Source organism: Phyllobates terribilis, unplaced genomic scaffold, assembly GCF_046119375.1.
Source record: "Phyllobates terribilis strain yellow unplaced genomic scaffold, ASM4611937v1 Scaffold_12__6_contigs__length_324123572, whole genome shotgun sequence".
NCBI classification, from domain to species: domain Eukaryota; kingdom Metazoa; phylum Chordata; class Amphibia; order Anura; family Dendrobatidae; genus Phyllobates; species Phyllobates terribilis.
Window position 1 is genome coordinate 265,156,231 of NW_027362772.1, and position 24,026 is coordinate 265,180,256.

At 45.0% G+C, this 24,026-nt stretch overlaps 1 protein-coding gene across 11 annotated transcripts in view; it reads left to right on the top strand.

The window, feature by feature from the left end:
* The window catches only part of AGRN (agrin), a 568,214-nt gene that overhangs the window by 398,582 nt on the left and 145,606 nt on the right, over positions 1-24,026 (top strand). For all 11 annotated transcript variants that reach the window (XM_073656959.1, XM_073656964.1, XM_073656966.1 and 8 more), the window contains 2 exons: positions 6,244-6,465; positions 15,386-15,580. In XM_073656959.1, coding sequence (XP_073513060.1) covers positions 6,244-6,465; positions 15,386-15,580 — 417 coding nt within the window. The remainder of the gene's footprint in view (positions 1-6,243; positions 6,466-15,385; positions 15,581-24,026) is intronic.

The window sequence follows — 24,026 nt, forward strand, 5'->3', positions numbered from 1 at the left end:
GCCAGAGCCCTGACCTAAACCCAATTGAGCATCTCTGGAGAGACCTGAAAATGGCTGTCTACCAACGTTCACCATCCAACCTGACGGAACTGGAGAGGATCTGCAAGGAAGAATGGCAGAGAATCCCCAAATCCAGGTGTGAAAAACTTGTTGCATCATTCCCAAGAAGACTCATGGCTGTACTAGCTCAAAAGGGTGCTTCTACTCAATACTGAGCAAAGGGTCTGAATACTTATGACCATGTGATATTCCAGTTTTTCTTTTTTAACAAATTTGTAAAAACTTCTACATTTTTGTTTTTTTCAGTCAAGATGGGGGGCAGAGTGTACTTTTAATGAGAAAAAAAATGATTTTTTTAGAATTTACCAAATGTCTACAATGAAACAAATAGTGAAAAATTTAAAGGGGTCTGAATACTTTCCGTACCCACTGTACATCGGGTGCAGTTAGCTTTAATTATATAACAAAACTTACTTGGCTGGAAGTATGATATCAAAAGGAAATGCTGCATAAAAGGCACGAAAATGATGTCCGCTTTCGAAAGTGCACGAGATGCAATGAAAAAATAACTGAGCAACAGAACTTGCAACATGTTTTCTAAACGTTTATGGAGCCGCAATAAGAATCCTCATCAAGTCGCCTTTTGAAGCCGGAGGGCTGCACATAGGACTTTAGCTCGTCACTAGAAATCCCTGAAGTGCTACGGTAAATCAATACTTATTTCCAATGTGAATATTGGCCGGATGATGAAGCCGACCAAAAAAGAATGCCTGGGCTAAATGGTCTCCATGGCTTAAAACAATTCTTTCTTTAGAGGCTTTTGTCATCATGATTGGTTAAAAGTACCATGTACTTAAAAAAAAAAAAAAATAGAGGGATATTTAATTTTGTAGTGTAATCCTTGTTGCCTAGGATGCTGGCCACCTCTGCAGTCTCCTCAGAGGTGGCTGGTTTCCTAGGCAACCTTGTAAGTACAGTTTTGAATCTGGCCGAATCGCTGGATGAGGTTAGCTTCAGCGCCGCTTATAATGGTGCGGAGGCAAAGCTTCATCTGATTGCAACATTGGAGAAGGCAACAGTTCACACCAGCGGAGCCGCTCTGCATCTGACCAGAACTATTATATAGGAGCGCACTGCCCTAGGCCAGGAGGACGTCAGGTGGCGCCTTGTAAGGTTATATCTTGGGTGACTTGCGACTCTTTAAGTAGCTCTCCCCTTCTCTTTTCTTTTTTTTTGCATAATAATATACATTAGTTTGTTTCTTTCTTCTCTTCTCTTTCTTTCCTTCTTTCTTTCTATAGTTAATCTTTTCATTCTTTCCTTTTCCTCCTTTTTCTTTCTTTCCTTCACTTACTCTCCTTTCTCTTTCTTTCATTCCTTTTCATTCATTATTTCATTTACTTCTGTCTCTCATCTTTTCCTTCTTTCTCCTCTTTTCCTTCTTTCTCCTTTTTTCTTTCTTTCGCTCTTTTTCTTCATTATTTCTTTTCTTCTCATTCCTTCTTTCTTTACTTTTCTTTCTTTCCGTCTCTCCTCTTTTTTTCTTTCCTTTCTTTCATTAGTTCATTGGTTCTTACTTTCACTTTCCTTCTTTCTTCCTTTTCATTTTCTTTTCGTCTTTCTTTCCTTCTATCTCTCCTTCTTTCTTTTGTTCTTTTTTCATCCTTGTATTATTTCCTTTTTTCTTTCATTCTTTCTCTCCTTTCTTTCGTTCTTTTTTCTTCCATTCTTTTGTTCTTTTTTTCTTCCTTTCCTTCTTTATTTTCCTCTTTCTTCCTTTTTCTTTCTTTCCTTCTATTTTTTTTCCTCTTTCTTTTATTAGTTCATTGGTTCTGTCTTTCTTTCGTTTTCTTTCTTTCTTCCTTTTTTTTTCTTTTCATCTTTCTTTCCTTCTATCTCTCCTTCTTCCTTTCTTTTGTTCTTTTTTCATCTTTATAAGTTTCTTTTCTTTCCTTCTTTCTCTTCTTTCTTTCCTTCTTTTTTTCTTCCATTCTTTTTTCTTCCTTTACTTCTGTTTCTTTCTTTCTTCCTTTTTCTTTCTTTCTCTGTTTCCTTCTTTCTCACCTTCTTTTTTCTTTCTTTCATTTGTTCTTTCCTTCTTTCTTTTGTTCTTTTTCTTTTCTTTCCTTTTTTCTTCTTTCATTAGTTCTTTGTTTCCTTCTTTTGTTTTCTTTCCTTCTTTTTTCTTTCTTCCTTTCTTCCTTCCTCCCTCTCTTTCTCTATTTTCTTAATGCGCCTGGCTGAAGCATTATTTTAAGAGGAAATTGCTTCATAAACAACAACAAAAAAATCCCCATGCAAATGTAAGTGTATAAGAAGTAACGATAAAACCAGCGCACCACAACAACAAAAAAACAAACAAAACAGAAACCACAACATGTTTTCCGGAATAATAGATATTCCGAATGGTAGAAAGGCGAGCGCTTTATGGAGCCGATATAAGAATTCTCATGATGTCGCATTGTGAGGCTTTGTGATCTGCTGTATTTCAATTTCTAAGCGTTGCAAAAATTTACATTTAGAAGCAAAGGCCTACAACCACTAATATCGCCATGGAAACCACGATCTCCGCGGATAAGGAGAGGGAGAAAAAAAAAAAAAAAAGCAAAACCTCACAATAGCTTTAATTTCAGACTACACTTTCTGTGAGGTAAAAAAAAAACTGTTTGCAAAAGTGAAGAAATGAAACAATAACAGATGTTATTTTTCATAAACTTGTCGGGGGGTTTTGCGCGCTGCTTTTAACTCCGTCTTGCCCGGCGTGTATTTCTAGGAGGTAATATAACACGAGCGATGTATAAATAGGTCAAGTCATGAGGGGAAAAGGCAGCAATTACTCTCTGTAAGACAAGATCTGCGGTTCGGAGAGGACGCGGTTATCGGCTTGGCGCAGTCTGGGGGTAACGCGGCTTCTTCGGTGTGAACGTGTTTGACTTGTGTTGCTCCGGATCAGAATATGGAGGTGGGTTCAGATGGCGCATGGAAGATGGCCGTCCATGCAGGTAGTCCTGGTGCTCGGCGCCATGTTGTGGGCATACGTGACCCCCTGAGCTTCGCTTCCTTCTCTTCTGGATCCAGCGCTGCTTTTTAGATTGACTTATATGTTTGCTTATATGTCACTAACACTATTTTTTTTGGTCCTACTATCTAAAAATGCTGCAAAAATGTCCATTTTACCCTTATAACTAGCATGGGTATCCTTGCAATAAGGCAAAATTCTGATATTTTTCCATAATCTTTCCCAATATACCATGGGCCCCTAGACATAGAGAGCCCAGCCTAGTTTTGCCCCATCATTATTGCTAATAGGTGTCAAAAAACATTACTAAATAAAGAGTGAATAAAGCGCTCACCGTGCAGTAAATGATCAAATCTGTCCTTTATAGGCAATGGGCGCCATTTCTAATACTGCTGACCATCAGGAAATTAGTCCAAGAAAATGTAAGGGTGCTTTCACATTGCATTCTGTGTTCCCATCAGGGAATACGTCCGAAATCCCCCTCAAAACGGACACATGCGCCAGCAGGGCCATAGACTGTTAATGGTGATGGCAGAGCGAACGTGCGCCCTGACGCGCGCCATTTTCAGGAGTGTAGGCGGACACCCAGACGCAGTCTACTAAGTCTGGGGTGTTCGCCTCCAGTAGGCGGACACTCCCGGAAATTATGCACAGCGGAGCGCATGTTCGCTCTCCCACCATTACAGTCTATGGCCCTGTCGGCGCATACATCCTGACCCTCTTTTGCGGGGGATTTTGGACGTATTCCCTGACGGGGACACAGAACGCACCTTAAAATTGAACAGCTCATCCAAAAAATAGATAAAATCTTCAAAATTTATTCCATAAGTATCAAACAATTAAAATCCACATGTTGGTGATAGAAAAACACTGGTGCCAGAAACGCGTCAGAGTGTTTTTTTTTCTATTACCAACATGTGGATTTTAATTGTTTGATACTTATGGAATAAAATTTGAAGATTTTTATCTATTTTTTTGGATGAGCCGTTCAAATTTACTTTTTCTTGGTGTTAAAAACCAGTGTAAGGTGGGGTGAGGTAGTCCAAGGCGTACGGAAAGTGGCTTGTGTGACCAATCCTGGAGCCATAATAGGGGTCCCGTTTTGGTAGGACCCCCTCTATTTTGTGTATACTAGTGTACCTACTGTTGCCCAGTAAATCCATTTTGGGACTATTTTCTTGTACAAGTGCTATCTGTGTTTTTTACGGAGAGCATTCGTACCTATGATATTCTATGGGACTGTGCACATGTCCAACCTTTTTCCTCGGACCGAGTGGTCCACGAAAAAAATCGAAGACCAGTCAGATTTTGTTTGGAGAAGTCAGATCAAAATTGGCAATGCAAGTCTATGGGTCGGTGGAAAAAATCGTACCACGCTCAGATGACATCCAAGTGCGGTCCGATTTTCACGAACTGTCAGAAAAACTGATGCCACTCTTATCAGTGTAATCATCAGTCCGTCTTTCTCATATATCTCACAATTTGCATACATCAATAAATAGATCTCTTAGACCTGATGGATCTGGTGTACTTTCATTGAAAGCAAGTCAGAATGGCTAGATAATGCTCTTGAGAGGTTACCTGCCTGATAATAAAATGAGCATTTCACAAGCTTTGGCTGGATTCCTAAAAAGTTCATTTTAATATTAGGATTACACACCAATTCTGATGCAGATTTTCAAAGGAAGTACACCAGTCTTATCAGGTCTGAGAGCTATTTCAAACTGTATGTAGATTCTTTTGTGCAGCCTACTGACATATTGTCAAAGGGAATATAAATCACTTGTAACTTATCTGCACTTATATTTATCTACTCTGTTTGGGAATTGCTGGTTTTGCAATTCTCCTGAATTTTAGTACAGAGTCACCAAAAGTAAATCTACTCTTTGAACTTGGCTTTAGTTCTTTTCCACTGAAGTGATCGTATATTTTATGCCTAAGGATATGCTTTTCGTCAATGGATTTTTCTGGCTGAAAAATCCACGTTTAAAAAAAAAAAGCTTCTAAATTTTTTTTTAATGGTTTTCAAAGAGCAAATGATTTTTGATACTGTTTTTAAGTTGTTTTTGTGATTTTTTTATGCCCTTTGTAATTATAAGGGTGTAAACAAAGGTATGTTTTTTTTACTTATTTCCATGGCAAAAACCTTTCCTAAAACATATCAATAATCATGCTAAAACAAAGCATGGCAACATGCACACTTGAAAACTTTTTTAAAATTAAAAAAACATGCAGAAAAAAAGTGATGTGTGCACTATTTAAATGAACGGGAAGCTTGTTGCAAGAATATTCTATGTATTTTGATTTGGAATGAAAAAAAGTTTTGATACACAACCTTAAAGGGGTTGGTCCACAAACAAAGTACATTTTAATCAATAGATCTTGAAATAATAATAATTTCCACATTTGGATGTGTTTAAATAAAATGTTCCTGTGCTGAGATAATCTTATAAATGTGCCCCTGCTGTGTACTGTGTAATGGCTGTGTACGACCATGTAGAGCTGCTCCAGTTCATGGTCGGCACATACCACAGCCCCTGGCCGGTGGGGATGGAGCATAAGTCACTTATGATAAGACAAAGCCCAGGACAAGTATGGCGCTGATTTGTAAAGCAGTAGTCTTGAACCCAGCCTCCTTTGCCCATTGCAAGACCCAGTCTCAGGCTTCTTCCGCCGTAACCCTGCAATCATTTTGGACTTAAAAGCAGCATTTTAGAAACTAGCTACCAAAAACAGCCATTGTATTTGACTTTTAGCGATGTGATCCGGGCTCTGCACATTTCAAGAAGGGCATGCCACCAGGTGTCCACTAAAATCTGAATTATTGTAGCACTCACAGGGTTTGTTTAAAAGAAATCCAATTTTTATCATGTACAATATTAAAAAAATCCGTTGTGTATTTTATAACAAAAACTGATTTGTGTAAAGCTTTGGAATGGTTGAAAGCCAAATTCTGTGAGTGCTCACAATTTTGTGATGTTGTGTGTATCTGTATATTACAGCTTTTATTCTATCCAGAATGGCAGCAGTGCTGGCGGGGTCACGCGTGCTCAATCAGCTTGACGTTCCCTTCCGTCCTCTAGGGGGCAGAGTATGACTAGCATGCGATACTTCCTCCCCGCTTGCCCTGCTTGCAGCTCAGGGAGTGCTTGTACTTGTGCTCTCCGCACGAGCCTTTCTGTAACTCATCTATAAGCTGACCGATGTCTTTCTCTCTCTTACAGATCTTCACGCTCCCAGTCCTTGCCTGAATGTGGAATGCCGTTTCGGAGCAGCATGTGTTGTGAAAAACCAGCAGCCAGTCTGCGAGTGCCAGCAATTGTGCCAGAGTGTTTATGACCCTGTCTGCGGCAGCGACTCGCGCACGTACGGCAATCCATGTGAATTGGAGTCTACGGCTTGTGCACTTAAGAAGGAAATCACTATTAAACACAAGGGGCCCTGTGGTAAGGGAAAGCAACTAAGCTTCATAAGCTATGTCTTTGAATCCATGTGTTGGGCCTAGGGGCGTAGAAGACCCCAATTTATTCCAGTACCAGTAAATAATGCATATGGTTCTTACATGGGGTCTGTCAGCAGAATTCACATAAAAACTACATACATTATTACATAGATCTTTTAGAACTGATGAGGCTGGTATACTTACTTCAAAATCCATGTCGAAATGGCTGTGTAAGCTTTTTTTTTTTAAAGTTGTCTCAATTTCTCCCCAGCTAGCCTGATTTATAGATCCTTAGCGTCCCTCCTATTTGCTGCTGCCAAATCTCTGTACACGTAACCTGACTGACAGCTCCTCACTGTTCTCCTCCCTGCGGTATCTTCACCCTCCTTAAATGTTTGACAGCTCCTCAATGTTCTCCTCTCTGCGGAATCTTCTCCCTGTGGAAATCTTCACCCTCCTTAAATAATTGACAGCTCCTTGTTGTTCTCCTCTCTGCAGAATCTTATCCCACCTAAAGTGATTGACGGCTCCTCCGTGATCTCTACCCCACATTATCTTCGCTCCCTTAAATGATTGACAGCTCCTCAGTGTTCTCCTCCCTGCCTTATATTTGCCACCGTAAATGATTGACAGCTCCTCAGTGTTCTTCTCCCTGCTATATCTTCCCCACCTTAAATGATTGACAGCTTCTCAGTGTTCTCCTTCCTGCTGTATCTTCCTCACCTTAAATGATTGACAGCTCATCAGTGTTCTGCACCCTGTGGTATCTTCGACCACCTTAAATGATTGGCAGCCCCTCAATGTTCTCCTCCCTGTCGTATCTTCCCACCTTAAATGATTGACAGATCCTCAGTGATCTCCTCCCTGCTGTATCTTCACCACCTTAAATGATTGACAGCTCCTCAGTGTTCTCCTACCTCCTGTATCTTCCTCACCTTAAATGATTGACAACTTCTCAGTATTCTGCTCCCTGCTGTATCTTCACCCACCTTAAATAATTAACAGCTCCTTAGTGTTCTTCTCCCTGCGGCTCCTGAATTTCTGCCCAACTTGCCCGATTGAAAGCTTCTCAGCGTCCCTCCTACCTGTTGCTGCTGAGATCTCACTACATCCAGTACAAGCTGCGGCTATCACTCAGGCTGGGTTGGTGGAGACTGGATACTCTAGGACTTGTGACCTCTCTCACTTTTTAGCTAGACTTATCCTAATATCAGGATTATATGCAGTAGCTACACCAGCTTCATCAGGTCTAAGCTATCCATGTAATAACGTAAGCAATTTGTTCTGAGAAATCTGATGACAGATCCGCTCTAAGTAGCAGCAGAGGGTCCGGATCTAATGAGGCTTTATGCTTTTCCATCTTTCTATGCATGAAACATCTTTATCGAAATGCACACGAGCACGCCTGCAAATCTCCGGAGAAAGTAGAAGATATCATCAAAAATTGTTAGTACAGTCAGCAAAAGGCACAATCCCTAATACAAGAGCTGTGAGATTTAGAGGGAATGGTCCACGTTTATAGGTCAATGTGGGATGTTTCCTAATTTACTGAAACATGTATATGTATATATATATATATATATATATATATATATATATATATATATATATATATATATATATATATATATATATATATATACAATACATAGCCACAGGCAGAGGGTGTAAATAATTTATCATGGGTTAAGATGCTGCAAGCTATACAGTATTCATAACTATCCAGGGATACAGTAGATGGATTTGCTTAAAGAGGTACGCACAGACTGCACATGTTTATATATTTGTTGCTTCTTTCGAATACAATTTACCACCAGTAAAAATGTCAAAGACTGGCACTCATTACTATCAAAAATTTACCCCACTTTATGGGGTATATTATATTGACTTTGTTTGGTGCACCCGGCCATGTCTCCTCCCGACCAACGAGTTGCACCAAAATTTTGCAACGTTTCAAGCAATTTTTTCACCAAAAAATTATCATAAACTGTTCAATAAATCCGCTTCAGAGTGGATAAAACTAAATTGAAGTGCACCATTTGACTATATTGTTTGGAGATTATAGGAGAACAATTGCTCAAATGTCTGCTCTGCTATAAATGTGATGTGTCAGGATGGATTTTTTGGGCTTTTGTTGGCTTAAAAAAGGCAAGTTCTATGGCTGAGCTCCATCAATCCTTTCTGAAGCTCACTATGTTGTAGTATTTTCTTTTCTATTTGTTTTTTTTCTTCTAATATGCTAGTTAAGTCTGGAATTTTAATGATTCGATTACTCATATGAACGATTTGATGGACGGTTCACTGTTCCTGATGATCATAGTCTTATATGTATGGGCAGTTTAACCCCATATACAAAGGGTGGACCAAATATATTTATATGAGTCCAGTAATCAACTGGACTTATTTTTAGTAGCAAACAAAAAGAACCTTCATAGAAAACAATATAAACAACCCAAAAAGTAAGATTTTATATATCGATATTGTCTAAAAATTATCCAGTCCTGCTACTGTATTAACAACATGTCTTAGAAATAGGGGCCAATGCCCTATTTAAAATACCGTGCTTCTAAGATTTGAAGGCTGTTCTTTAAAGGATTGTAAGGATTCATAATAATGGTGTACATGCCATATAGGAAGCTTCTTCATCTTCAGTGATGGTGCCTATGGAAAAAAGGGACCTAGTTTTGTTTGACCCTCTCCACCATTTTCAATGGTCGGTGTGAATTTCTTAAAGCTTCTCTTAGCACCATTCAATATATTGATAGTAAGCAATGGAGGAAACCCCTAAATTGAGGAGAGTTGTTTCAATCCAGGGGGTAGGGGCATAGAATGAGATCTGGGATTAAAAATATACTGGAGGGGGTTGGGGTGGCATAATATAACACTATAACTTTGATGTCTGAATTATCATTTTTATATCCAGTATCTTCTTCAGTGGTCAGTTTGGGACTTCTGCAAATTCTTCTGCTTAGATCTTAAGGCCTCCATACACACTAAAGTCATCCAAACCCGGCAATATCAGTGGGATCGGCTGACAGTCCGTGTATGGGGTCCTCCTGACTCTTCCTCGATAGATGATGTCAGGGGATTGTTGGATTATCAATGCTGATCCCTTTGATTCTTCAGTAGATAAGCCACCATCAGAGGAGTCTGGTGGCTCTCTAGTGGGGAAAACGGGGGCCTCAATCAAACTAAGCTTTCTTGTGTTAGGAGGACATAGCTGACAGACGGAACAATTGACAGGTATCTGATATGTACGGGGGCCTTTACACCTGCCTACCTTTAACCATAATCAGATTTCCACTTGTGGACCTTCAAAGCTGAATTCATGAATGTCTTCTACTGCAGAGTAAAAGGGTTAATAGTTTGCTTCCTGCATGGTATTGTTTTATTGCTCGATGGGATTCTGGGCCCTGGTAAAATGATGAGGTCTCAAAGTTTGCTCCTTGTTGCAAGTAATGAAAGCGCTGAGTGTCGGGAAGAGACAGATCAGAGACTGTGCACTGTTATTAGCTTTGGAGGCTCCTGGCTTCGTCCCTTCTCACAATCATCGGTGATCCGTTGCGTCATCTTAAACCATACACACACACTCCGGGCACACGCATGTTTATCATAGCACTTTTCCCCAGCCTGATAAGCAATTTGTTCAGTTTGTATTGCCTGTCTGTGCACATTACCTAGCCATCATTTTCAATCTACATGATCCAGTGCCTCTCCTGCTTATTCTGTTCTTATCAGTGAATGCATTATGAGTCATTTAGATGAGGGTGGATAGTTCTTTTAGGGACTGCTTATATGGGAATATGAAATCATGCAAATTTCAGTGGCCACTTGGCAATTTCAGAGAAGCTTTTTTTTTAAATTTGCTTTGTTGCATGTTCTGTCTTCAGGAGCACACCGCTCCCCAGCCTCCTGGCTTCCTGCTTGTCTGGTAGCTGTGTACTCTGGATGATTGATAGTTAAGAACAGCATCATGAATGCGCCACTGGCCTGAATTGTGCTCTATCTGATCCTGAAAGTAGAGGCATCTTTGCATTGGAGGAGCACAGGGACACTGAAGATGGTCGAATCCAGCCAGCTTTGTATGAGGGCTTACAAGCTCTATTGGAGAGAGCTTGCAAGTGCTGCACTCATTGATGAAGACTGGAAAGGTGGGCGGTAATCAGTGGCGTAACTAGAGTCCCATGGGTCCCGGTGCAAAATTTGGACCTGGGTCCCCACCTCCATGTTGGTCAGATAGAAGGGCCTTTGTAGCATTCTAGATCCTAAAGGCATAAGTATAATAGTGACCCCATCGTGGCATGTTGCTGTAATGTCCCTCATCCTGGCCCCCTTCTGTAATAATGTCCCCAGTCCTGGCCTTTTTCTGTAATAATGTTCCCCGTCCTGGCCCTCATCCTGTGATAATGCCTCTCATCCTAGGCCCCTTCCTGTTATAATATCCCCCAACCTGGTATAAAGTCGTCACTCATTGGCCGTTTCGTGGTATAAATCCTGGGCTCCTTCTTGGTAAAATTTCCTCTATCCTGGATCCCTTGCTGTTCGTCCTTCGTAGTCGAAGATAACTATGACTTCAGGGTCTAGAGGAAGATCAATAACTGTGGGTCCGGAGGTGACTGATGAGGCTAATCCGGGCGCTGAAGGCTCCTCCACATTCGGGACATAAGTAAGTAGATGTAGTCAGGACAGTAGATACCGCTTGTGCCTTGCGCACAGCTCGCTTTGTTTTTGCCTCAAATATTCTCATTTCTTCAGCTGCATGTGCTCCTAAGGTGATCCTGCCTTGCCAAGCTGAATGGTCCAGAGCAAGCTTCTCCCATTCATTGATGTTGACTCCCAGGTTTTTGAGGGACGCTTTAAGGCAATCTTTGTAATGTTTCTTCTGCCCCCCGACTGATCGCTTTCCATGACCCAAGTCTCCATACAGCAGTTGTTTAGGCAATTGGCTATCTGGCATTCTGACCAAATGTCCGGTCCACCTAGCGTGGGCTTTCAGCAGGACAGTGTAAACGTTGCAGAGCGCAGCTTGTTCCAGGATTGCTGTGTCAGGGACATTGTCTTGCCACCTGATGTGGAGAGTTCTGCGGAGGCAGCTCAAGTGAAAGTGATTGAGCAGTTTCACATGCTGGCTGTAGACAGCCCAAGTCTTACTGGCATAGAGAAGTGTGGTAAGGACCATCGCGCTGTAGATCTTCAGCTTGGTGGTAAGGCTGAGTCCCCTTCATTCTCAGACTTTCTTATGGTGTCTCCTCAAGGCGGCGCTGGCTTTAGCAATTCTGTTGTTGACCTCAGCGTCTATGGTCACACCAGGGAGAGTGTGCTACCCTGGTAGGTGAAGTTGTTGACTGCTTTGAAGTTGTGCTCCTTCACCATAATGTGTGGCTCCTGGTATGGTATTCCTGGAGCAAGTTTGCACATAACTTCACTTTTCTTGTATTGATAACGAGACCAAATTTGTCGCATGCTTGTGAAAAACAGTCCATTTCACGCTGAATCTGCTGCTCTGTGCTGGCGTTGAGTGCGCAGTCATCAGAAAATAAAAAGTCACGGATGACAGTCTCGTGCACCTTTGTAACAGCCTGCAGGCGCCCGGGGTTGAATAGTTTGCAGTCAGTCCTGTACCTGACATGGATTCTATCTTTGCAGTTGCTCAAGGCAGAAAATAACATATTGAACAGGGTCGGGGTGAGTATGCAGCCTTGTTTTACCCCATTTTTAACTGCAAAGGCCTCCAATTCTTCTCCATCATTCAGGACCTTCACCATCATACCATCAGGACCTGCCAGACAATTGTGATGAACTTGCTCTGGCAGCCAAACTTTCCCTTGATTTTCCACAGGCCGTCTCTGCTGACTGTGTCAAAAGCCTTGGTCAAGTCAACAAAGGTGGCGAAAAGGTCGCTGCCTTGTTCCTGGCACTTTTCCTGGAGTTGACGCGCCGCAAAGACCATATCTGCGTTCAGCTTTGATGCCGCACTGACTTTTAGGTAATAGACCTTGCCCAAGTTTCTAGAGGAGGCGATTGAGCAAGATGCAAGCCAAGTTCTTCCCAGCAGTGGACAGAAGGGAGATGCCTTTATATTTGTTCCAAGATTGGTGGTTGTATTTCCTCTTGTAGATGTGGATTATGCTGGCATATTTCAGCTGTTTTGGAACCTATTCCTTTTTTCACATGGACTGGACTAAATAGTCATCATTTTCATCAAGACAGGGACACCTGCTTTGTATACCTCTACAGGTCTAGCGTTTCTTGGCGCATTGCCACATGAGAGTTGTTTTACTGCCTTCCTAACTTTGTCTTTAGTGGGAAGAACGTAGAGGTCCTTGTTGATCTCTACCTGGGGCAGGCGAGTAATGGCATCGTTGTTGATCGCAGGCCGATTAAGGATGCTGTTAAAGTGCTCAGCCCAACGTTCCTCGCGTAACTTTATCTCTACCTTTCTTTTTGTGTTTTTAAAGACATCCTTCTTGGCTAGCGACATGGGTTCATTTTGTACTGCTGATATTTCTATTCTAGGAGTGCCTATATTTCTTCGTCATTTTCATCTAACCAATTTTGGCCACTTCGGGCTGCTGGTCCGAGATGTTCCAGGGCAGTACTGTAAATAGCATCTTTAAGAATCGTCCACTATTTATCGATGCTGGTCTTGTCTGCCTGTGGTGTTTCTGACAGTCTGCTGTCAAGGTCATTGGCAAATTCCCCTGCAACTCTTCTGCTTTGCAGCTTGGAGATATTCGGGCTCTTTGTAGTCTTCTGTCCTTGGGATTTCCTCAACTGCAGAATGCAAAGCGTGAACTTAGATACAATGAGGTGGTGGTCGATCCAGCAGTCGACACCTCACATGGCTGTCGTTACTCAAGTCCATCCTATCCCTTTTCCTGTTGATGACGTCGTCAAACGGATGCCAGTGCCTTGAGCACGGATGCCCAAACTATGTCTTCTTGCGAGTGGGTAGATGGACCAGGGTGTTGGTGAGGACAAGGTCATGTGTGGCACACATCTTGAGGAGTAGAAGGTCATTACTGTTACACTTTCCAATGCCGTGTCTCCCAATTTCTCCTTCCCAATTTTCATAATCTGTTTCCACTCTGGCATTAAAGTCTCCAAGTATAATGAGCTTGTCTGACTGAGACTGCTGAGATAAGTGTGTGAAGTTCATAATAGAACTTATCTTTAATGTCATTTGTATTAGTCATGGCATGCGCATAAGCAGTAATCAGTGTAGCACGTTTCTTGTTGGTAAGTGGGAGCTGAAGTGTCATCAGCCTGCCATTGATGCCTTCCGGAAGCTGGGCAAGTGTTTAGACAAGGTGAGATTTGGTAGAAAATCCCACACCTGCTTCTCGTTGTTCAGTGCTGCCACAACCACACCAGAAAAGCATGTACCCACCACTACTCTGTCAGTTGGCCTTTATCTGCTAAGCGCGTTTCGCTGAGAGCTGCTATGTCCACTTTTTAGCGAGCTAGCTCTTTAGAAACCAGTATCGTTCTTCTCTCCGGTCTGCCTTGATACTATCTAGCAGAGTTCTCACGTTCCATGTGCCAAAGTTGAGTACTATTATTTTCTTCTTTGTGTGTCAACCGCTATCAGGGATATCCGACAACTGTGGTATGCTGGTCAGGGTAAGGTGAAGCAGACCATGTTTGAGGCACCTTTTCTAGCTCCTTCCTCAGTGGAGGTGAGCAACCCTGGGCCCCTTACTGTCATAATGACTCCATCCTGGGCCCCTTTCTGGTATTATAACCCCCACCCTGGGCCCCTTCCTAGTATAATTCCCCCCATCCGGGACCCCAATCTTATATATTGACCGCTATTCTGGGTCCCTTACTGGTATAATCTCCTCTATCCTGGGCCCCATACTGTAATAATGACCTCCATCCTTGGGTCCCTTCCCTGTATAATGAACCCAATCATGGGCCCCTTCCTGGTATAATGACCCCTATCCTGGACCCCTTACTTATATAATAAACCCCATGTTGGGCCCCTTCCTTGTATAATAAACCCCCATCCTTGCTCCCTTCCTTTTATAATGTCCATTCTGTTTTCCAAAACATAAAAAATACTATTCTTCTTACCTTCTTCCTCTCCCTTGACGTGCGGCGTCCTTTTCTGTTTGCCTATAGAGGCTTAGAGGGCTACTCTGGAACCAAGGGGGCGTAATGATGGGCACAATTTTTCTTGCTATATAGCTTTACATTCCGGTGAAATACTTTGGATACCGGATATCCTCATGCGTTGGACAGTGATGATACAGTGTCTGGAGAGTTCCCGCTTTATACTTATTTCTTTATGCCTTCCATTTCAGACTCGATAAACGTTTTTTGCTTCGCGAAGCAATGAAAATAAATGAATATTTTCATAAATGAATTGTATTTTCAATTACAATAAAAAAAAATATTATTGAAAGGCGGAACATATTTGCTCCGGGCAAAAGTTAGAATTCAGTTGAGAACCAAGCGAGAATTAAACTTTTGCAAACAGCGTGCGCTCTGCTTGCTGATTTCCCGACTCTTGTAGAAAATCTAAACGCAGCATCGGAATGATGTATTAAAGTTCCCTCACCCATTCCTTTTTACAATTCACATGAGATGTGACATTTCCCCCCCGAGAGGCACATTGCAGACAGGATTTGATGAAGTAAATTAGTCGCCCGCATTACAATGAACGCTACATTTTTTTTTTTTTTTATGCATTTGTCCCTTTTATACCCTTTGACCTTGTCAGAATGCCCAAGGACAGGCTGTTGAGTTAACAGCATCTGATGTATTACTGCAGGGTGGCAGGTCAATTAATTAAAGTGGGTGCAGGTGCATCCGAGCTATCTTTGGAGGACAGGCGAGTGACATACAAAACGCAGCTGGAAAGCAGAGCGGCGGCATTTCCAGCTTTTTATTCTGACCCTTTGTGATGTTCTTTATTGCAGATCGTTGCAAAAAATGTCAGTTCGGAGCCATCTGTGAGGCCGAGACCGGACGATGCGTGTGCCCTACAGAATGTGTACCCTCGGCTCAACCCGTATGCGGCACCGATGGCAACACCTACGGCAGTGAATGCGAGCTCCATGTACGAGCGTGCACGCAGCAAATCAACCTACAGGTGGCGGCACAGGGAGACTGCAGTAAGTAGATGTGGAGGGGGGGTGTCTGTTACAGTATATTCTGTTACATTGATGCCCCCACCCCCAAAAAAATGTGCTCCTGATAAAATTAAAGAATAACTGGTAGGGGGTTATGTGAATGACTTTTGGCCAAAATTATGTTCTCTATGGGTATACTGGATTATTATCGAATGCAAAAATTTACTTTTCCTAAATTTGTTTAAGGACCCGCAATTTTTCATTAAACAAATTCAATACATTAGCACGACATGTTAGTACAGCCCTTACTCCCCTCGCAACTGTACTAAGATGCGTATAGTAGAGTTGAGCAAAAAAAGGACCTGGTCCAGCCGCCACAACGATAGTCCTGAAAAACTCATCCTGTTTATCAGCATCCCGGCGCCTCTTCTGATAAGTAGGTCCCCGCGACATCATGTGTGTGCTTTGCTGCAATGTAAGTAGTCTACTAATCTCGACAGGCGCAGGGGTTCCGGCAATTAGGTGCAGGTTGGCAAGACTGTTGTCTGTTGGCCATGGACTAGCAGGAAATATTTTTGTTCAACTGTAACATACGACAAAATAAAATAAATGAGCCAGAGCTTAATTTGGTATACGTGCAAAGTGTAAGAGCACGTTCGCATTGTGGCCTTTTCACTTCAGAAGCAAGAAGAAAACAAATTAAGAATATACCTTGTAGTAAGTAAGTAGTAATAGTACAGGTAAATAACATAGGGTACTTAGTTATCACTACATCTGGGCAAGAATAATGAAAATGACATGTACAGAATGAGAGGAATAGAACTAAGCAACAGCACGTGTGAGAAAGACTTGAATATACTAATAGATCACCGACTACACATGAGTCAACAGTGTGATGCTGCAGTAAAAAAGGCCAACACAGTTCTGGGATGTATTAAGAGAAGCATAGAGTCTAGATCAGGTGAAGTAATTATCCCCCTCTACTCCTCCTTGGTCAGACCTCATCTGGAATACTGTGTCCAGTTCTGGGAACCACATTTTGAAAAAGACTTCTAAAAACGGGAGCTAGTTCAGAGAAAAGCACCATGACCGGTCTACAAACAATGTACTACGAGGAACGGTTAAAGGATCTGGGAATGTTTAGCTTGCAAGAAGCAATGGAATGAAACTGAGAGGGAGAAGATACAGATTAGATAAAATACTTTTTGACAGTAAGGGTGATCAATGAGTGGAACAGGCGGCAACGAGAGGTGGTGAGTTCTCCTTCAATGGAAGTCTTCAAACAGAGGCTGGACAGACATCTGTGGTGGGCCACTGGGGAGGCGCCAGATGTTGCAGAAGGGCCAGCTGGGGTGCGTAGCCTCACTGGCAGCAGATAATGTTGTCATGGTAGCTGAAGTGGGTCGCTGTGTGGATATGAATCACTTAATTTCATATACACACATTGGCCAGCAGATGTCAGGAAAGTACAATTTACAATGCAATGTATTCTATTCCCTGACTCAATACACACAATGGAACAAATCTACTACCACACTACAACTGTCTCATTTAACAACAGCAGAACGGGTACCGGGATGCCACACATCTGTCTGAGATGGTTTAGTGACTCCTGCATTGAGCAGGGGTTGGACACGATGACCCTGGAGGTCCCTTCCAACTCTAACATTCTAGGATTCTATGCTGCGTAAAAGCCATCCCACTGCGATAAGGTGTACCCAGTTGAGGCAGTCTTGTCTCTAGTATTAAAACCTCATCATGTGTCAACCAAACCTCAATGTGAATAAAGGCAGAGCAGGACAGGAGCCCGACGTGTGAACGTGCTCTTTGCACGTATACCAACTTATGCTCATTTCTTTGGTTTTGCTTTAGTTTTTTGTACTTTGTACAAAGTTGGGCATGGCCCCCCCCTTTCAGAGCTAGACATTTTATCCATATAACTTCCCATGGATGGGTGTCTGAACAGTCAGGTTCCTGTTCTGCTCTGCCGTTACTATCGTTGAGATTGGTTGACACATGGAAAGGTGTAATACTAGAGACAGGACTGTCCCGAGTGGGTACACCTTGTCGCGGAGGGATGGCTTTTATGCTGTTTTGTTCAAAATAGCACTGTTACTATTTACTTATTTACTTACTACAGTGTATATGTTTATTTTGTTTTCTTCTTGGGCTGTGTAACGTATAGCATAAAAATCTCCCGACAAGGTATCGGGAATCATGTTTTGTTTTTTGTTTTTTTTAAAGTTGGTAATTTCAGGATTTCATGTTGAAGCACAAGAAAAGAAAAAGACACTTCTATATATCCGTGATGATATGGAAGAAATAAGAAAAGTGCATTTATTGAGTTTCACAGTGCATTATTGGGAATATTCCCATTCATTAGATCAAAATGTAATAAAAACAAAAACGGTCTCTTTTGATCTGACAAAGGGAAATGTTCCCTTAAGGCCACGGCCCCACTATCAGTATTTGGTCAGTATTCGGTCAGTATTTTTTCTCAGGAGTGGGAGCCAAAACCAGGAGTGGGTGATAAATGCAGAATTGGTGACTTGTTTCTATTATACCTTTTCTCTGATTGTTCCTCACCTGGTTTTGGCTCCCACTCCTAAGAAAAAATACTGACCGAATACTGACCAAATACTGATTGTGGGGGCCGTGGCCTAAGCCTACAATCCTTTGCGAAACATAATAAATGCACTTTTCTTTATCCATCCACGTCATTGCGAAAACAGAATTAAAAGTGCCACACAAGACGTCACTTTTTACACTTTTTCACACCGACCACATCACTATAAAATATTCAGAATTTAGAAGATCCAGTCTTGTTTTTTTTTCATGTAATCATTATGTACATTTGCAAATTCTGTTTTGCCTAGAAGGCGGAATATCTGAAGTCCCTCTACGTGGAAATATATTGTCCAAATAATGCAAAATATAAAATGCAGTAACACTTATAACCACTAGGTGTCACATTGCCTTTCACCCTGCAGTGATTTGTACACTAGTCTATAAATGGGTGAATATACAATATCTTTCCAACTGTCTTTCTCTATCAAACTGCAATGCAAAAAAATACTTGATTGCTATTATTAATTGTGGATCTTGAACATTGCCAGAATATAGATGTTTGCCCTGAACCATGTGCTGTTGTATGTACAGTACAGACCAAAAGTTTGGACACACCTTCTCATTTAAAGATTTTTCTGTATTTTCATGACTATGAAAATTGTACATTCACACTGAAGGCATCAAAACTATGAATTAACACATGTGGAATTATATACTTAACAAAAAAGTGTGAAACTGAAAATATGTCTTATATTCTAGGTTCTTCAAAGTAGCCACCTTTTGCCTTTGACTGCTTTGCACACTCTTGGCATTCTCTTGATGAGCTTCAAGAGGTAGTCACCGGAAATGGTTTTCACTTCACAGGTGTGCCCTGTCAGGTTTAATAAGTGGGATTTCTTGCCTTATAAATGGGGTTGGGACCATCAGTTGTGTTGTGCAGAAGTCTGGTGGATATGTAGCACCCTGAGGATTCGGCTGCTACAGGGGTATTGCACCTCAACCCAGAGGTGTGATATTCCACTCCCGAGTAAGGAAGGAGTGTGGAACTGAGCTCGGTAGGCTGCATGCACTACACACATCCCATTTCCGAGGAGCAGACCGACGGTACTCCCACTTAGAAATGTGCAGGTACGACCGAGTCTGTTCCTGGCTGGAGTGGGAGGGGGGGTGGAACATCCCAAGTAGTGTAGGGGCAGATAGGGGGAGCAGCCTGGGTAAAGTTAGGAGCTCATTGGGTGCTGGTCACCTGAGCTCACACATAGAGGGTGTATATAAGGTGGGCACCAACTAAGAACAGGGTCAGTTGCAGAGAGGAAGTCAGCGAGCAGAGGAGAAGAAAGACCCAGAGTGAGAGAGGAGAAGAGAGAGAGAGACCCAGAGGGGGAAAACAGCAGAAAAGGACTCCAAGAACCCAACTTAAATCCCCGGGTGAAGAGTCGGCACAGGGTACCGGAACCCAAGCTGGTGGGGGCAAAAACACACCCCAGCCAGAGACCGGAGACCGTGGGCAGCGTTTGTCACGGTCACCCACCACATCCACCACGAAGGCATACCACGTGGAGGGTCAGGGAACCCGAGGCCAAGGGTCTCCCAACAGAAGGCCCGAGGGAGCTGGACCTGGGTGGATCAATAGTGGGGACGGCCAGAGAACGGACAGAAGGAGAGCTCAGGGTCACGCTCCGGACTTATTTGGGGGTTGGCTGGATCCAGAACCTGGTGGACGCAGCACGGCTCGGGAGGTCACTCGAAGCTGGAGTGACCAGAACATCAGCAGTGAGTAAACATCCTAAACTGCATAACCCGACTCTGTCTCTGATTGCCGTCTACACTGCATCACCACAACCCCCATCCTCTGCACCTGATCCCCCTGAGGCAATACCCCACCCGTTGGGGGTTATATCATCAAAGCTGCACTTACACCATCAGCCTCAGCGGACCCTGCTGCAGCGGCGGCCACAGTGACCGCAATACAACGGGTGGCGTAGTCGACATTAAGAACTTATTAACATCTGTAGGACTGCCACATACAACTGAGTTTGACACCCTGGGCACGGACCGGGTCACAGCCACTCGGAAGACTACAACTCCCATCTGATCCGGCTCCGGATATTCCCCCTAAAGAATATGGCCCAGGGGGCGCGTCAACTTTGGCGTAGTCGGCAGGATTACGTGCCCACAACAACCGGGTACTGCGTGCCTGAAAGAAAGAACGAGTTTACCTCAAAAAGAAGTCTCCTGCCGGTTCCGGAGGGTCCCCGCCATCGGACCCCATCACCAGTCGATTCCCGCCGGGTGTCCGCCATTAACAACTTTTTCCCGCCATCTGCAGAGTTTCCTGCCACTGGGAAGCGATTCCCGCCATTTCCAAAGGTTTCCCGCCTTGGAAGAGCGGACGCCATTATGGGCGTGCCAGAGGGTGGCGAGAGGCCACCTCCCATCGTGGGCCAGGACCGAAAATGGCGCCAAAAGTGGAAACCGCCCCCACCAACAGAGACTGTGATGCTAGAGGTGTCTGTCAGCGTGAAAGAACCGCCCCTGGAGCTGACAGTCACCCAGTGGCCCCGGGACCGCCCTCGAAGTGGGAGGAGACGAAAGAAAAGAACGAAGATGGGTGCCGCCTGCAGCAGTCTGGAGCGAGCGCACCCGGAGGCAGGAAGCCTGGAAAGGAGTAGCAGAGAAGCTCACCCGGAGATGGCGAGAGAGCAGAGCAGCACCGGCCCGCTGGCCAGGAGCCTGCTGGAAGAAGAGCAGAGCAGCACCGACCCGTTGGTCAGGAGCCTGCTAGAAACCACGACCCCACTAGGCCTAGTGGAGGTCCTTGCACAGCTCCCCCAAGACCGGGAGTGTGCACAGACTGCCCTGGAGGGCCTCGCACGGAGGATGGCCCGGGTACAGCGAGAGACATTGGCGGAGTGGAGCCGAGAGATGGCCCAGCAAACCAAGACCCGGAGCACGCCAGCCAAGATGAGGAGACAGACCGCCTCTGAGGACGGCGCGGGAGGACCCAAGGCCGGAGACGGCGCCGAGAAGGGAGCCGAACGCATGGAGGCAGGTAAAGGGGACGTCTATACCCCAAACCGGGACACCGCTTACCTGCCCCAGCTCCCCGTCGCAGAGCCCGAAAGTCCCCCTGCTGTGCCCGAAAACGCCATGTCACCGACGCAGACTAGGCCCCAACCGGAAGCCGCCGCCGCGACCCCTGTGACGCCATGCACACCGACCCCGAGCGTGGCAAAACAGGAAGCAACACCAGCCTGGTCGCAGGGCCTAGAATTCCCGGGCGTCGCATCACCAACAGCGCCCCCTACCTCCGCGGAGCCTCCGGCCTGGCCGCAAGGCCAGGTAGCCCAGGGCGCCGCCGTCCTAACGGTGCCCTTCACCTTCCAGGTGCCCCAGGCCTGGCCGCAAGGCCTGGGCAACCCGGGCGCCACCACCACCGCGCCCGCACCCGTAAAACCAAGGGTGCCGCGTCTGGGAGAGGACTTGTTTGCCCAGCACACGTGGCCGGACGGGCAGCCTTTCATCTGGCCCCAGAAATATTATGAACTGGAGCACCAGAGGAGAGTTGGGGCCATGTGTGCACCCCTGATTCCGGCTCCGAAGCCCGTGATAAGGATCTCGCCCCCGCTTGAAGAGACCCAATTTGAGTGGGACCCCACCGGAGAAGACCTAATGGGGTTCACTCAAGAAACCAGGGCAGCTGCAGCGGAGCGTGCTGAGTGTTGCCGACAGCAGCTCGAAGAGTTTGCGAGGGAGCGGAGAGAGAGGCGGGTCCGGGAACAACAGGCCCAAATAAGGAGCGCCGAGCAGAAGAGCCGAACCAGGAGGGACCCCCGTGCAGCGCACAGTCCCCGTACCACCGGGACTGTAATAAAGTTTAACCTGCAGCATGGGTGGGGCTTCATCAGAGACCACAACACCCCCGGCGACGTCTTTGTCACGCGCAGAGATGTGGAGTCCCATCTGCCGGAGGGGCACAGAGGTCGTGACCTTTATATCGGGGACGAGGTCACCTTTACCCGGCACAAGTGTGCCAAAGGACCTTACGCCCTCCATGTGCATCGCCTGACAGAGGAGGAGCTGCGATGTGAGGAGGAAGAGCAAGAGGATCCGGACGGGTCTGAAGCTGAGATCCCCAAAGAAGGAGCAGGAGGAAGACGTTGTTGGGTACAGCGGAGCAGGTGCTGTAAATAGTTACCCGATCGGGGTATAAAGAAACTGTTACTGCAAATATAGTCCCCGTTGGGACCAGCTGAGTGAACTGTTTACCCGTTTACCCTTAATTCCACAGGCTGAGGACTGTGAGCAGCCATTCCCTTTCCCTCCTTAACTGGCCGAGGACTGAGAGCGGCCATACCCTTGTACATAGTTGCGCTTCCTAAAGCGCCCCCTACCGGTTTTATAGGAAAACCATGTTTTCTAGAAAGACTGTCGCACTGTACCCGGTCACACGTTGCACAGTGACCGGAGGAGGAGCCAGAGGCGACGAGAAAGTTTTATATATATAATGTTTTATATATTTTATATGTTTATGAAAAATTTTGTATGTTTTGGTGTTATGTCTTACAGCCCGAGGGCGTGCTGTGATTTACCAGGGGGGAATGTAGCACCCTGAGGATTCGGCTGCTACAGGGGTATTGCACCTCAACCCAGAGGTGTGATATTCCACTCCCGAGTAAGGAAGGAGTGTGGAACTGAGCTCGGTAGGCTGCATGCACTACACACATCCCATTTCCGAGGAGCAGACCGACGGTACTCCCACTTAGAAATGTGCAGGTACGACCGAGTCTGTTCCTGGCTGGAGTGGGAGGGGGGGTGGAACATCCCAAGTAGTGTAGGGGCAGATAGGGGGAGCAGCCTGGGTAAAGTTAGGAGCTCATTGGGTGCTGGTCACCTGAGCTCACACATAGAGGGTGTATATAAGGTGGGCACCAACTAAGAACAGGGTCAGTTGCAGAGAGGAAGTCAGCGAGCAGAGGAGAAGAAAGACCCAGAGTGAGAGAGGAGAAGAGAGAGAGAGACCCAGAGGGGGAAAACAGCAGAAAAGGACTCCAAGAACCCAACTTAAATCCCCGGGTGAAGAGTCGGCACAGGGTACCGGAACCCAAGCTGGTGGGGGCAAAAACACACCCCAGCCAGAGACCGGAGACCGTGGGCAGCGTTTGTCACGGTCACCCACCACATCCACCACGAAGGCATACCACGTGGAGGGTCAGGGAACCCGAGGCCAAGGGTCTCCCAACAGAAGGCCCGAGGGAGCTGGACCTGGGTGGATCAATAGTGGGGACGGCCAGAGAACGGACAGAAGGAGAGCTCAGGGTCACGCTCCGGACTTATTTGGGGGTTGGCTGGATCCAGAACCTGGTGGACGCAGCACGGCTCGGGAGGTCACTCGAAGCTGGAGTGACCAGAACATCAGCAGTGAGTAAACATCCTAAACTGCATAACCCGACTCTGTCTCTGATTGCCGTCTACACTGCATCACCACAACCCCCATCCTCTGCACCTGATCCCCCTGAGGCAATACCCCACCCGTTGGGGGTTATATCATCAAAGCTGCACTTACACCATCAGCCTCAGCGGACCCTGCTGCAGCGGCGGCCACAGTGACCGCAATACAACGGGTGGCGTAGTCGACATTAAGAACTTATTAACATCTGTAGGACTGCCACATACAACTGAGTTTGACACCCTGGGCACGGACCGGGTCACAGCCACTCGGAAGACTACAACTCCCATCTGATCCGGCTCCGGATATTCCCCCTAAAGAATATGGCCCAGGGGGCGCGTCAGATACACAGCTGATAGTCCTACTGAATAGACTGTTAGAATTTGTATTATGGCAAGAAAAAAGCAGCTAAGTAAAGAAAAACGAGTGACCATCATTACTTTAAGAAATGAAGGTCAGTCAGTCTGAAAA